Source organism: Pollachius pollachius, assembly GCF_949987615.1.
Source record: "Pollachius pollachius genome assembly, chromosome: 20".
NCBI classification, from domain to species: Eukaryota; Metazoa; Chordata; class Actinopteri; order Gadiformes; family Gadidae; genus Pollachius; species Pollachius pollachius.
In genome coordinates, this window is record NC_136953.1 from 9,150,215 (window position 1) to 9,165,516 (window position 15,302).

At 46.7% G+C, this 15,302-nt stretch overlaps 1 protein-coding gene across 1 annotated transcript; it reads left to right on the top strand.

The window, feature by feature from the left end:
* The first annotated feature begins 182 nt into the window (after positions 1-182).
* Positions 183-13,648, top strand: acadvl (acyl-CoA dehydrogenase very long chain). Its single transcript, XM_079757749.1, has 21 exons — positions 183-268; positions 525-607; positions 731-797; positions 1,772-1,837; positions 2,195-2,267; positions 2,367-2,431; positions 2,964-3,098; positions 4,318-4,462; positions 4,767-4,896; positions 5,338-5,463; positions 5,831-6,029; positions 6,289-6,393; positions 6,481-6,567; positions 7,047-7,109; positions 7,995-8,096; positions 8,470-8,567; positions 8,877-8,949; positions 9,235-9,307; positions 10,068-10,140; positions 10,364-10,439; positions 12,171-13,648. Exons 2-21 carry the CDS (start codon positions 534-536, stop codon positions 12,306-12,308), a joined length of 1,968 nt encoding a protein of 655 aa, XP_079613875.1. The 5' UTR covers positions 183-268; positions 525-533; the 3' UTR covers positions 12,309-13,648.
* Positions 13,649-15,302: the final 1,654 nt, after the last annotated feature.

The window sequence follows — 15,302 nt, forward strand, 5'->3', positions numbered from 1 at the left end:
AAGGGACGTGTTAGCTTTAAGAAAAATAAAATTAAAGAATCCCCACATTTTTTATAAATGTCACTATAGTGTCCGCATACACGTGTTATTAATAGTATTACTTATTGTCTATAAATAATTAATTTCGGACCACAGTTTCATATTGGTCGAGGCGCCGCTGTGGAGTGTCTACGTCAGAGGAAGCGGCGCCCCTCATATCAGTTTCTGTCGAAGGCAAGAACAGGGTTACTAGGTTATTCTCTGCAGAACCTCTGATTGTCCTTACAGGGTACGTATCATAAACATTTTAAACTACATTTAAGTTGAATTCGTCGGAATAATGTAATCTGTTTAGGAAATTGTAAGGTTTAAAGACGTTTTGGCCCCCTTACACAACAAATCGATGTGAGCCTTTACGATTGCTTTTCTCTCAGTTAAACCGTATTGATTTGACTTAATCATTTGTATTTGGTACATACGTTGATTATATATAACGTTAAGGTTGGTTTTAGCCTAGTGTCAACGTCGTTTCCCGGTGTTTACAGTGTATAAACATGCTGCTTCGTAAAGTGAGCCAGTCCTCCGTCCTCTGTGGCACCATTCGCCACATCCCGCCTGCATTGTCCGGGTAAGTTCACCTCCAACCAATGGTTGTATTTACATGGTAATACCGTTGTTCTTTTGTTCAACTTGAACTTGAACTTCTTTGGCGAATAAATTATAAACATCTGTAAATTCTGCTTCCGACCAGGACACCCAGTCGAGCTGGCGTGGTGCTTGCTGTCAAGAATGCGCGTTACGCAAGCCAAGCGGCAGAGGTTGGTTTGCTAAAATGTTTTTGTTCGTTGAATTACCCTTATAACTTTAGTGTATTCAATTCTATTTTGGTTCAGATCAAGTGATACACTCATAAGAAGGGTGTCCTGCACGTCCTTAACCCCCCATTCCGCCACCTCCCTCCGGCGTATCTCAAAGTAGGGGAAAGTTCAGTGGTCACGTGACAGGTTTCATAAAGGTTCACCTTGGGTTATATAATACACCGTCTGAGGATAATAACTGATATGCAACGTTATATTTTCACTATACATGTATAATAGCCCAACTTTACGGAATTTAGTGTTATTACATTATGCTAAAAGACTTGAGAATGTTGTTACGTGGTGAGATTGGGCTCCATGGATGTAACAAACAAGCTTACTTCTATTATGCAAATATCTTTATATTTGGCAGCCTTCTCTATCAGTAGTATTGCTTACCTAACCTTAGATGGTGCTAAGAAAAAATATTACTTGATCCTCAATCTGTGTGGGTGTGGTTTTGTATCTTGCTTTTCTGTCTAACCCTCTGTTTTTCTCTCTCTGTCTGTCTGGCTTTCTGTGTCTCTCTCTGTCTGTGTGTCTGTGTCTCTGTCTGTCTGCCTCTCTTCCCCTCTCTGTGTGTCTCTCTCTTTCTCCATCTCTGTGTCTCTCTCCCTCTCCCTCGCTCTGTCTCTCTCCCTCTGTCTCTCTCTCACTCTGTGTCTCTCTCTCCCTCTCTCTGTCTCTCTTTCCCTCTGTGTCTCTCTCTCTCTCTCTCTGTCTCTCTCTCTGTCTCTCCCTCTGTGTGTCTCTCTCCCTCTGTGTCTCTCTCTCCCTCTGTTTCTCTCCCTCTCGCTCCCTCTGTGTCTCTCTCTCCCTCTGTCTCTCTCCCTCTCTCTCCCTCTGTGTCTCTCTCTCCCTCTGTGTCTCTCTCTCCCTCTGTCTCTCTCCTTCTCTCTCCCTCTGTCTCTCTCTCCCTCTGTGTCTCTCGTCAGGCGGTGTTGGATAAGTCTGAGGTCGGCACAGCTGGTTCCAAGGTGGAGAAGAAGATGGCCCCTGTCGTACGTTAACTCATTATTGTAATCCTGATCACTCAATCTGAGGGGGGGGGGCATGGACATTTGTTATCCTTTAATTAATGTACTAGAGGTACTGAAACAACTCTATTGTTCAAATTACATATTTACTTGACGGAGCAAATGGATCAACAGATGAATTAACCTGAGTTTAAACTATGAAATGCATCCACCCAAAATAAATCCCATCCGACCGATGAATGGAACGTATCCCTTTGACACATCCTCATCATCCTCAACAACGGTGTAGAGGGGGGAAAAGTAACATAGTCTAGTTCAAAGTGGTTTATAATCTCATTGTGATGGCACCAGCTGAACTCCATTTCCCACAATCCTCCACAGGAATCCAAGTCGTTTGCTGCCAACATCTTCAAAGGGCAGATCACCACCGCTCAGGTGTTCCCCTTCCCCTCAGGTAAGGCTGGAAGTGTGTCTGTCTGTCTGTGGTAGAACAGACGTTGGACGTGGCTGTATTATTTCAATGTTTGTGTGATGTCTGCTCCCTCTTTCCCAGTGCTGAATGAAGAGCAGGACCAGTTCCTTAGAGAGCTAGTTGGGCCGGTCGCTAAATTCTTTGAGGTAAATCTCACGGGTCTCTCTCCCTATCTCTCACTCTGCTCGTCTCTCCTTGTCACTCACTGTCACTTGCGTCTCTGTCCTTGTCTCTTACTCTGCTTGTCACTCCTTGTCAATCAATGTCACTTGTCTCTCTCTCCTTATCTCTCACTCTGATTGTTTCTCCTTGTCACTCACTGTCACTTGTGTCTCTCCTGGTCTCTCCCTCCTTGTATCTCACGCTGCTCGTCTCTCCTTGTCACTTGTGTCTCCCCTGGTCCCTCTCTCCTTGTCCCTCACTCACCCTTGTCTCTCTGTCTCCTGGTCCCTGTCTCTCCCTGGGTGTCTGGTGTTGCCGTGGTGGGCGTGTCTCTCTGTCTCCTGGACTGTCTCTCACCCTGGGTGTCTGGTGTTGCCGTGGTGGGCGTGTCTCTCTGTCCCCTGGACTGTCTCTCACCCTGGGTGTCTGGTGTTGCCGTGGTGGGCGTGTCTCTCTGTCCCCTGGACTGTCTCTCACCCTGGGTGTCTGGTGTTGCCGTGGTGGGCGTGTCTCCAGGAGGTGAACGACCCGGCCAAGAACGACTCCCTGGAGAAGGTGGAGGACCACACCATGCAGGGCCTCAAGGAGATGGGGGCCTTCGGGCTCCAGGTGCCCGCAGAGCTCGGGGGCCTGGGCCTCTGCAACACGCAGGTAGGGGCCCCACGTGTGTGTGTGTGTGTGTGTGTGTGTGTGTGTGTGTGTGTGTGTGTGTGTGTGTGTGTGTGTGTGTGGTTGAGTGTGTAACTGCGTTTTGTAACTAACACAGTCTAGTTAAAGTAAACCATGGTAAACTGCCAGTGTCTGTGTGAATGTCCACACCGCAGTTTGAGGTGCCAGGACCGCGACATGTGCAAACACGGGGATACTGGGTGTTCACACAATGTGGCCTTGGTCTGCAGGTGTTGGCCTGGGCCAATAGATTCTTGCCATTTCGTCATATGACTATTATTAGGCCGTACAAAGTACATGGGAAATGGCACTGGCAACACTACAGGGTTTGGCTTGCACAGAATCACAAGGGCAATGAACCCTTCAAAGCCCCTTAGGCAGAACACCCACTCCTGTGTGGCGTAGACCATGATCCCAGGTGATGTAGGTGTGGCTGAACACACCCATACAGTACAGGCATGAACTCACCACCCATTCATTTACCACCTGGTGACGAGTCTGACGGCCCGGCTAGATTAGAAATAACCAATCCGATTTTAAAAGCGTAGACGCAAACACAGTTTTTAAATGGGCTTTTAATCACATTTTTTTTATGTCTTTCTTTGTGTTTTTATGAACAATGGATTGAAAGTGAGGGAGTGCTATGCAGCATAGCAGTTCAGAATCTCACACACACACGCACGCACGCACGCACGCACGCACACACACACACACACACAACTTTAAGGGTGTTTGTGTACGGGTTGGCTTAGCTCAGGAGTCAGAGCAGTTGTCTTGTAACCGAAAGATTGCTAGTTCGATCCCCAGCTCCTCCTAGCTGAGTGTTGATGTGTCCCTGAGCAAGACACTTAACCCTAACTGCTCCTGACGAGCTGGCTGTCGCCTTGCATGGTTGACTCTGCCGTCGGTGTGACAATGAGTGTATTAACCGATGTAAGTCGCTTTGGATAAAAGCATTTGCTAAATGCCGTAATTGTAATTGTAATTGTGTATGGTTCTACCTCCATCCACCTCCTTCCGGGCCTGAGGTGGATCTCCCAAAATGTTAACTTTGCGTCCAGGCGACGCAGCAGCGAGGGCTGTGATTGGTCCACAGACGTAGACCGGACGCAGAAAACCCAAACGGGTTCAGGACTGCGTGGACATTGCGTTGCGTCAACGTGTAGCCATCACTAAGCCTTTGACCCCCCCTCCCTTGCAGTACGCCAGGCTGGTGGAGATCGTGGGCAGTCACGACCTGGGGGTGGGCATCACGCTGGGCGCCCACCAGTCCATCGGCTTCAAGGGCATCCTGCTCTTCGGCAACCCAGCCCAGAAGGAGAAGTACCTGCCCAAGCTGGCCACCGGTACGACCCCTCCCCTCCCCTCCCCGACCCTCAGTGGGACCTTTATCGTCCCACTAGGGGGAATGTCGTTTACAGCCAGGTTCGCTAAAGGATACAGAGAGAAAATACAATATCTGTTAGATTCATAAATGATCGTAAATGTAAATACATTTTGGATCTAGGCTGTAAAACATGTAATGTTTGTCCTTCTGATGAGGCGACTATATTCACTCTAGTATCGCATCGAGAGGCAGCGAATGCAGACAAAAGTGTTGTTCAACTGTTTGTGTGTGTGTATGTGTGTGTGTGTGTGTGTGTGTTGCAGGAGAGAACCTGGCTGCGTTCTGCCTGACGGAGCCGGCCAGCGGCTCGGACGCGGCCTCCATTAAGACCACGGCGGTGCAGTCCGAGTGCGGGGAGTACTTCACCATGAATGGAGGCAAGATCTGGATCAGGTGAGGAGGGATGCACGCACGCACGCACGCACACACACACACACACACACACACACACGTACACACGTACTTACACACACGCACACGCAGGCGTGCACACAAAGGCACGTACGCATACACACACACGTATGCACGTGCATACACAAACAGACACACACACACACACATTCATGCACAGACGTGACCACCAAAGTGTAAGGCTGCCCATAGACATTCAGACATATAGGAACATACACTGAATATTAACTGAGACCAACATGCGCACTCTATGCACTCTCTCTCAGAATCACTTAGATCAACCCAAACATTCCCAAACCCACAAACAAAAACGTGTACCAAAGGGGAACCGGTGAGACCCAGGTGAAATCCCCCTTCTAGCCACAAGAGGGCAGTACTTTGCACATGAGTTCTGACAGAGCTCTTCTGAATCTCTGTCTGCAGCAACGGGGGCCTGGCGGAGATCTTCACCGTGTTCGCCAAGACCCCCATGAAAGACCCCAAGACGGGGGAGATGAAGGACAAGATCACAGCGTTCGTAGTGGAGAGGAGCTTCGGAGGAGTCACGCAGTGAGTGGAGACGGATTTGAGGGTAGTGATATGAGGCTATAGACAGCAGCGGCCTGTCTTGTTTCTGCTTCTATTGGATGTTACGAGCAGCAGCTTTGTGACTGGGACTGTTCCGTTCAAACGAAGACGCCGTTGAGCTTTTATTTTGGAAAAAAATAAAAGAATCCATTGAATATTTAATTATTTTTTCACCTAACTTCAATTTTTGTTTCCATGTAAAGACGTACGACCACTATTGACTTAAACCTTAAAGGTCCCTCTCCCTACTAGCCACTACATTAAATCCTTCCTTTATCCACCAATCAGTGTCAGTCTTACCATAGTAGTAGTAGTAACAACCACCGCCATCCTCTCCTCTCCCCCCCAGTGGCCCCCCGGAGAAGAAGATGGGCATCAAGGCGTCCAACACGGCCGAGGTGTACTTTGAGAACGTGCGCGTGCCGGCCGACTGCGTGCTGGGCGAGGTGGGCGGCGGCTTCAAGGTGGCCATGAACATCCTGAACAACGGGCGCTTCGGCATGGCCGCCGCGCTCTCAGGCACCATGAGGGCCTCGCTCGCTCAGGCCGTGAGTACGGGACGGGGACACGTGTGTGTGTGTGTGTGTGTGTGTGTGTGTGTGTGTGCTGCATGGGTACGAAGTGCCTATGTGTGTGTGCCGTGTGCGTGTGTGTGCGTGTGCGCATATATGGGTACATGTTGCTCAATGTTTTTGGTCTTCATAATCACATTTGTGTGTGTGTGTGTGTGTGCTGCTCAATGTTTTTGGTCTTTAAGCTGTATTCATAACTGTGTGTGTGTGTGTGTGTGTGTGTGTGTGTATTTAGGTGGACTGGGCTGCCAACAGAACCCAGTTCGGCAGCAAGATCCACACGTACGGCGCCATCCAGGAGAAGCTGGCCCGCATGACCATGCTGCACTACGTCACGGAGGTGGGCCCAGACGCGCTCTGTATGATGAGCCGGGGGGACGGGTAGGACCACGTGTTGTTAACGTGCGTCTGTGATGTGTCCTCACAGTCCATGGCCTACATGATCAGCGGCAACATGGACAGCGGAGCCTCAGAGTTCCAGATCGAGGCGGCCATCAGCAAGATCTTTGCGTCTGTAAGTACCCAAGGGGGGCGGTCGCTGGGTAACTGGTGGTTGGCGTGGGAACCCACTGACGGTTTACTTTCTGTTACTTTTGAGTTTGAAAACATGATGCGTTTGTACATCACTTCTCTCCGAAAAAAGACTTTGTAACTGAGAACATTGAAATGTCCCATTAGAAAAATAATGTATAAGAATGTATCCAGCTAAATAAAACTAATATATCTAGAAAAATAAAAATTGTTTGGGGATCATTTGACCCAAATATCAAAATAGCGATCAAAATCAAGATTGATTAATTGCACAGCCCTACTACAGAGTCTTTAAACCAAACCATGTGTGTGTGTGTGTGTGTGTGTGTGTGTGTGTGTGTGTGTGTGTGTGTTTGTGTGTGTGTGTGTGTGTGTGTGTGTGTGTGTGTGTGTGTGTGTGTGTGTGTGTGTGTGTGTGTGTGTGTGTGTGTGTGTGTGTGTGTGTGTGTGTGTGTGTTACAGGAAGCGGCGTGGACTGTGACTGACGAGTGCGTTCAGATCATGGGCGGCATGGGCTTCATGAAGGTGAGCCTTTGATTTCCTGCGTACCAAGCAGCATTTCTGAACACTTATGTAGAGAATACCAGTGACATGCCACAATCTGTGGTTTTCTCCAAACACACACTTGAGAATAACAGCAGGAAATTGCTTTTAGTGGTGGGGTTGTTTTCCAGCTAGATTTGCATGCATTCTTAGTTTGTCGTGGTTCTTCTTCTGATGGAGGCTAGCTGTGAGTTGTGGTCAGTGACGAGCCTGCACACTCAATTGTTGCTTGACTGGTTAATTGATCCGATTGTCATCAAAACATGGCATCTGTTTGTGACGTAGTTGCTTGATTGTAGTAGTAGATCAGTTGCACTTTCTGAAAGGCTAAACGTAACCATGAAATATGTGTGTTAACTTCCATCTCAATCAGAAATTCAAAGGATTGCAAAAAAAAGCCACCTTCTACCAATCCAGTCAAATTGTGTAAGATCAACCATTCTGAAGTTATATCTGATTTACATGATGCTATGGGTAAATCTTCGATTATGGAAAAAATCATAATCACAATTATTTCGGTCAATGTTGAAATCCCGAACATTCAAACGATTATTTTTGAGTTTGAAAACACAATGCATTTATTTATTCTCTCCAAAAAAACACTATTTAACTGAGAACTTTGAAAAATCCCCCCAAAATGTTAAAATAGAAAAAGTTCATATCGAAAATAATGCACAAATATCTACCCAAAAATCAAAATGACGATTGAAATCCGATTAATTGCACATCCCTAGTGCATGTGCTAGTGAACTATAATGTGCATGGATACCATGAACCATGACAGGCTGTGGGATCCATTTGTATAGATGTGATGGTTCCTATGCCATAGCGAAGACGTCCCCTCACGGTGGGACTGTCTCCCTACAGGACTCTGGTGTTGAGAGGGTGATGCGGGACCTGAGAATCTTCCGGATCTTTGAGGGAACCAACGACATCCTCCGACTGTTCGTTGCGCTCAACGGCTTCCAGGTGACCAGCGGGATTCAAATGTTGCGCTGTTGTCGTGAATACGACTCGCGCCCCTGAGAAATGTTTTGCTTGCACGTTCATTCCGTCAGTTCATGTTTTGGTCGATGACTCGAGTTTCGGTCTGATAGTGTTGCTTCTAGCACTGCTTTTTAACTGGAAAAGACGACGTAGCATTTTTTAGTGGTTTTATCAGTTTTTCTCGTTCGACCCAGTTGAACCAGTATAAATAAACAAATCCTGTTTGTCGGGATTGGCTTCATCCTTTTGTTTTAAAACAGAATGTTGCAGGTATTTACCTTTTTTATTTATTTTTTCTGTATCAATCGTTTTTTTTTTTGTGTGATCAATGTGTGTTTGTGTGGTCTCCCCTCAGAGCGCTGGGAACCAGCTCAAGGGCCTGCAGAGGGCCCTCAAGAGCCCCTTGGGCAACGCTGGCATGCTGGCCGAGGAACTCACCAAGAGAGCCAAGAGGTCGGCGCACGCACGCACGCACACACACACACACACACACACACACACACACACACACACACACACACACACACACACACACACACACACACACACACACACAGGTGTATCATGATGTCCACCAGCCCGGTCCTTGTCTCCTCCTAATGCATCTCTCTCTCTCTCTCTCTCTCTCTCTCTCTCTCTCTCTCTCTCTCTCTCCTCTCTCTCTCTCTCTCTCTCTCTCTCTCTCTCTCTCTCTTCTCTCTCTCTCTCTCTCTCTCTCTCTCTCTCTCTCTCTCTCTCTCTTCCCCCCCCCCCCCCTCACAGGAAGGCGGGTCTGAGCAGTGGGGTGAGCCTGCAGGGGACGGTGCACCCTGAACTCTCTCAGAGCGGGGACCTGGTGAGTGTGTTCTGCTCATTGAGTTCCTTTACACACCTGAGTCAGAGCCGTGCAGCCCACCCAAAGGACCGCTGGCCAGAGCTCGTTGTTTACAGTGTGTGTCCTGGTCCCGGGGTGGACATACTGTATGTTTATGTGCTACGTCTGGATCATAGGGGAGAACCGCTTATCATTATTTAATATGCATGTCATCACAAAATGAACAAAGGGGTCATTGCACCCCCTTGGAATCGAACCCGTGGCCGGTTAGTGTTCGCTACATCCTCTTCTTTGTTTGCTCTCCAGATGGTCAAGGCCATCGAACAGTTTGGTGTCGTTGTGGAGGAAATGCTGATCAAACACGGAAAGAAGATCATCGGTGAGTCTGTGTGTGTGTGTTTGGGTGATAGTGTGTTCCAGTGAGGGTTTTTGTGTGTGTGTTTGGGGGAGTGTATGAATAGGTGTGGTTGAATGAGTTTTTGTGTGTGTTTGGATGATAGTGTGTCCCAGTGAGGGGTTTTGTATGTTTTGGGTGAAAGTGTGTTCCAGTGAGGGTTTTTGTTAGCCTGGCTATTGCTCGACCAAGCTCAATCATAGATTGCACGTTGGTCTGGGGAAGCTGCTGTCATTTTCTATAGCACAAGAGGCGTGATCAATGGGTTCAAATGACTCTGTACGCAATTGGCTGCTTGCCGTCGCTTCCCTGGTGTCATTGTGTTAAACCAGCCAATAGCGCGCCAGGGGGAGAAGCCAGCTTGGTGATTGGCTCCCACAAAAACGTATCGGAAGCAGAAAGAAATGTATTGCTCTTCTCCAGACCCTTCTGCAGGGCAAATCAAATCGCCGGGCAGAATGGGCGGGGCAACGCAGTCTAGGATTTTGTCTGTTCAAGTGAGGGTTTTTGTGTGTGTTTGGATGAGTGTATGAACAGATGTGTTTGAGTGCGATTTTTTTTGTGTGTGTCTGTGGGCATGCGGCCGAGTGAATCAGTATTGTTGGCAGATTGAGAAAGAAAATGATCATTTTGGATCTTACCATAGGTTTAGGGTTGCTAACATCATTATTGCGACTGTCGTTATTTTCAGTTGCACAATGGTTGTCTAGATGTCGGTCCAACAGTGTGTGTGTTTGGTTTGCAGATGAGCAGTTTGTGTTGAAGCGCGTGGCGGACGCCGCCATTGACCTGTACGCCATGGGGGTCGTCCTGTCGAGGTAGGCCAACACAACACCCCTAGGATCGCTCTCTCTCTCTCTCTCTCTCTCTCTCTCTCTCTCTCTCTCTCTCTCTCTCTCTCTCTCTCTCTCTCTCTCTCTCTCTCTCTCTCTCTCTCTCTCTCTCTCTCTCTCTCTCTCTCTCTCTCTCTCTCTCTCTCTCTCTCTCTCTCTCTCTCTCTCTCTCTCTCTACTGTAAGCTAATGCGTGTGTGTGCTTGTAGGGCGTCCCGTTCTCTGAGTCAGGGCCTCCCCTCGGCCCAGCATGAGAAGATGCTGTGTGAGACCTGGTGTGTGGAGGTAAGATCTCACCCCATTGTTACCACGGCAACACAACGTTTCATCCCAATCTCACACTACATTCAATCGTCATTACTACATTTAGGGCATTTAGCACTAGGGTTGAGCACCGAAACTCGGTTCCAGTGGGCCACCGGTTCCAACGTAAGCGGTAGTACCGAGATCGAAGAAGAACGCACATTTCGGTGCCTCATAACGGTGCCTGACTTTTTTTAACGCCCCCTGCCCCGCCCCCATGGTGTTGCGGCGTCAACTTGCGTTACGGTATACCGGTTCACACCGATTAACGGGGTGTATTTTCGTTAGGATATGAATTTTTTATATTGCGCCATACCGGTGTATTTGATTACACAACGTTCAGAACGCTGCGCCGCGCGACACTGTTTCAGACGGGAAACTTTTCAATGTTGTGCTTCTAAACAAGCATGGTACGACTGCGACTTTCTTTCTAGGTCAATGACTGTGAGGCATGGTATTTCAGGCCAACTGGCAAAAGAGTGTGTCACGGCTTTCAAACATAAACCATAAAGCCTATGGGCGCCTCGGGACGGACATGTCAACGCGCTGCGGCATCACTTACTTGTTTTGATTGAATATCGGCAGGTTGTAGTGGGTGCATGCGTGAATGAATGAACGTGTGTGTGTGTGTGTGTGTGTGTGGGTGTGTTTGTGTTATGAGCGTATGTGATTTCAAATTAACAAACAAACAAACTCAAAGCTGATGCATGCATCCAAAACTATCTGTTCAAAACCAAATAAACAAATCAAAAACAGAGTCGCTTATTCGCTTCAAATACTTTATTTTCTTTGCAAAACTTGGGAATTAATACGGCGAGGTACCGAGCAGTTGAAACAATGTTGGCGACTCCTGTGGCTGCCATGCGAACCTGCGTTATGACTTTGGCAGTAATGTTGCGTCATGCACGCAATTGTAAACGCCAGCAGCATAGCTGCGTGCCTGCCTGCTTTCAGCGAGTAATTATTATTATTTTCTATTTAAAAAATATATATTTATCAGTCACAGCACTCACAGCAGCCTTTCCTCTTCGGGTAAGTCGAGTAATTTAATGCCAACCGTAAATCTTGCATATCAAGTAGGCTAGCAAACACTGTTGCCATTCAACAGCGTGTGTGACAACGTGTGCTATGTCCTCAACTTCAACTCAGTGTCCGCTGACTTTCTGCTTAATGTTCGAGAACCGTTTTAGCATCGGAACCGTTTAAAAAGTACGGAGTAGGAACCGGTATCAAATAAAACCCAAACAATACCCAACCCTATTTAGCAGACACTTTTATCCAACGCGACTTACAATAAGTACGTTACAGTAATGTACAAAAAAGTACATAATACAATCCTCGTCTTTGGTGAAGGAAATCTTTTTTTTCTTTTTTTACAATGTCGTTTTGTTCATCCTTCAATAGTCATTTCAAAGCAAGACTCCTCTATAATCTCATTTTAGTTGATCAAAGTTTAGTTTTCTTGATAACCTTGATATGTTTTAACGAACCGCCATTGTTTTTCAACCATTTGTATGTTTATTTACTCCGATTTCGCACTCTCCCCATTAAGTACTTTGTATAGCCGCTCTAAATAAAGCACAACTCACTTTCCGTCCGTCACCAACACATTGAGCCATGGCTGTTCACAAGCTTGACGGCTTCCATGTGTTCTCCTACCTCTCTCACCCCCCCCCCTCTCTCTCTCCCCCTGGTCCCGCCTCCCCCCCCCAGGCTCACGACCGCATCACGCAGGACCTCCGCCTCCTGAGCTCCAGCCAATCCAAGCAGCTCTTCAAGAACCTGCGCGCCATCTCCGCCGCCGTGGTGGAGAACGGGGGCGTGGTCTCCCCTCACCCGCTGGGCTTCTAAGCCCCGCCCCCTAACATCATGCCCCCACCGGCCTAACGCCATTCTTGGTCCCGTTTTTTGTTTCTTCCCGCTGATTGATTGGCTCCAAGAACCAATCGGATGGCGGATCGGATTTTATTTTATGCTTTTGTTTTGTACAATTTAAACATAACATGAAAGGAGAGACACACAAACAAACAAGGGCTGGTTGAGGGGGGTAAACTGCAGCCCGGCCCATCTGAGGCTGGACTGAACCACTTTAAATCATCGACCCAGCTCCTCGACCGTCGCACAGCGCTGAATGTCTGAAGGAGACCGGGGATGTAGCGTAGACCGTTTGTTGTTCAGGACAGAGAAAGTGTAAATATGTCTCTGATACCCCCCCCCCCCCCCCCCCCCCACGCTACACCAATGCTTGACCTCTCGGTCTGTACCCAGATGTACAGATATTACTGAACAGCCTTTTCGTTGGGGTGGTCTCTGAGAAAAAGAATGTGTTTGACGCACTTAGGGATCTGTTTGTGCTTTATTCTGTCTTCCCGTTTCAGTAGCTGTATATACCGTATGCCTTTTAGTGTGGGGAAGCTAGAACTTACTGGTGTGCATCCAAATAACAAAAATAATCATGTCATATACCAATTAAAACCTCCAGTGATGGTGTTTAACTTATCCAGGCAAAAGTATGCAATCCTTTTTATTTATGGGCTGTTTCTCAAAAGTCATGCTCTTCATATTTTGAAGCGAAACAGTCAAATAAAACCAATTGATCAAATAGGATATGGTTATAGCAGGGGGTCAGGCGGACCCCCAGTCAAAGGTACTGGGTTTGATTCCTTCGGTTTGCGGTTTCTAACTTGAGGCCTGTTCCCGACTAGTGGCCTTTTCCCCCCACTTTATCCTCAATGTTACTGCATCAACACATTCAATGCAAGTCCTTTTGGATAACAGTTTTTGCTAATTGCCGCCTGAATCACTTGATAACATCAGGGTGATAATGTTCCTGTTCCCTTCAGTTGTGTGCCCCCAGGTTTATATCATATAAACCTGGGGGAACCTGATGATAGTGTGACCTATATGTGTTGCTAATCGAGTTTTTTTTTAACAGGGGACTTAAAAAAAGGTGGCTTCTGCTGTATCAAATTTATATTATGAGAAGATATATTATGATACTAATGGTTTAGAGGTGAAGCTGTTCTACTTCCTTGTAATGTGGACTGATTGGTAATTCTATACACCTCGTGGATCACATCTCAGAACAAAGGGAATGGCTTGTTCAGGTGAAATTAAATAATGTTATTACTCATAATTAAACCGATTAGAGATTAGAGACTTTGTGTTAATAAAATTAGCATCTTGGTAGACTTTTTGTCGATGTCTTGATCCCTCCATTATATTATTATATTATGTTTTGGAAGTACATAACACCTGGAAAGTATGTGTTGCAAAGCTACCAGCTAGATTATGTAATTAATATTAAATTTATCAAAACAGTAGATTCCAGCTTGCCTAAAGCACAGATAAGGTATAGGCGAATTACTACATTGCAAGTACACGCTTTAGAATTATTCAAATAGCATATTTTAATGTTAGAGTGGACGAGATTGCATTTTTAATGTTATTGAAGGACCCTAGTATCTTGATATCAGTCTCAAGACGACAGTTAACGTCGTCTGTATATGATATAGCTGTAGCTTCGATTTGAGCCACTAGAGGCTGCTCATGAGTTATTTACATAGTAGGCCTACAGATTTTCCCATGTACCGATGGTTCCTCATGTACTTGTACAGATTTACATCCGTACATTAAGGGAGGAAGAGGCCTCAATACCAGGAAAGCCGGATGATGAGAGCAATGGTATATGATTTCTTCTAATTAGTATGATTGAGAAAATTAACAAAAGTGTAGGTCACCCAATCCACAATGAAGAGATGTGGTAGGCTACTTCTGATTCGTGGATGTTGGAAAGTTAATTAATTTAAAATCAGCTCTGTTTACAACCAACTGTCTGAATACAAAGACCGGAAAAATGTAGACGCACCAAATATATTTATTATTATCAAAGCCATACAATAGTTAAATTATGTCTGTGTAGGTACAGCGACGGCGACAGTGTTGAAAGCCCTGGGACGCAGGACCATCCAGCCTACTACTAAAGTAGGCGGGCTGCTAGGGTTCGCCCACCTGCCAACAAGCAAACAGCCTTTCAGTCAGAATCGAAGCATTGGTCTGGAGAAGTGCTCCGAAGAAAGTCTACCGAGCACTCTGTCTCTCTTTATCAGTCCTCCTCTAGGGTAACTACTACATGGACTATGTGGCAGAAATCGACGTGGGGAATTGGAATTTCCCAGCCAGGACTTAATCCGTGTTGTGAATAATATTATCCCATGTCTCGAGTCAAGACATTCGGGTCTCCTATTGGATTTCATTGATTGGAATTAATTCGCAGAAATGTAGGTTGAATCTAAAGAAGTCATGAAGTCTTAAATAATGTTCAACATTGCTATCGAAAGCGGACCTTTCTCGAAGAATTTAGAGGACTTCGACTCTATCCGAAGTGTTCTCCTATACAGGTAGGTACAGGCATGTTATGTCACTCGTCGATACGAGTCATCTTCATATGGTTGACCAAAAAATTAAATTGTTTCTGGCGGGTATTGAATACCAGAGGAAAAAACAATGACACTTCCATAATTGTTGATACAATTAAGACCAATACATTGTGCTTTGTTGACGTCTCCTTGCTGATAGCCAGTCGTGCTGCCCTCCCTCTACATTATTAAGGGCGATGAAACCGTGCTGGTGGCCCGATTAACCAGCCTGCCAGTGCATTGCACGTGCACGTACTGAGTTACTGACGGGCCCGCGCTAGAACGCTCTCGGAGTGCGTGGATACCAAAGCATCCATGTTGCCAGGGGCAACGCCACGACTGGCCTATCACGTTGCGCATGTGTGCGTCACGTGGCCACATCTGTTACCCGTATGTGACAAACATGGCGGTAAAATATTGCACATCT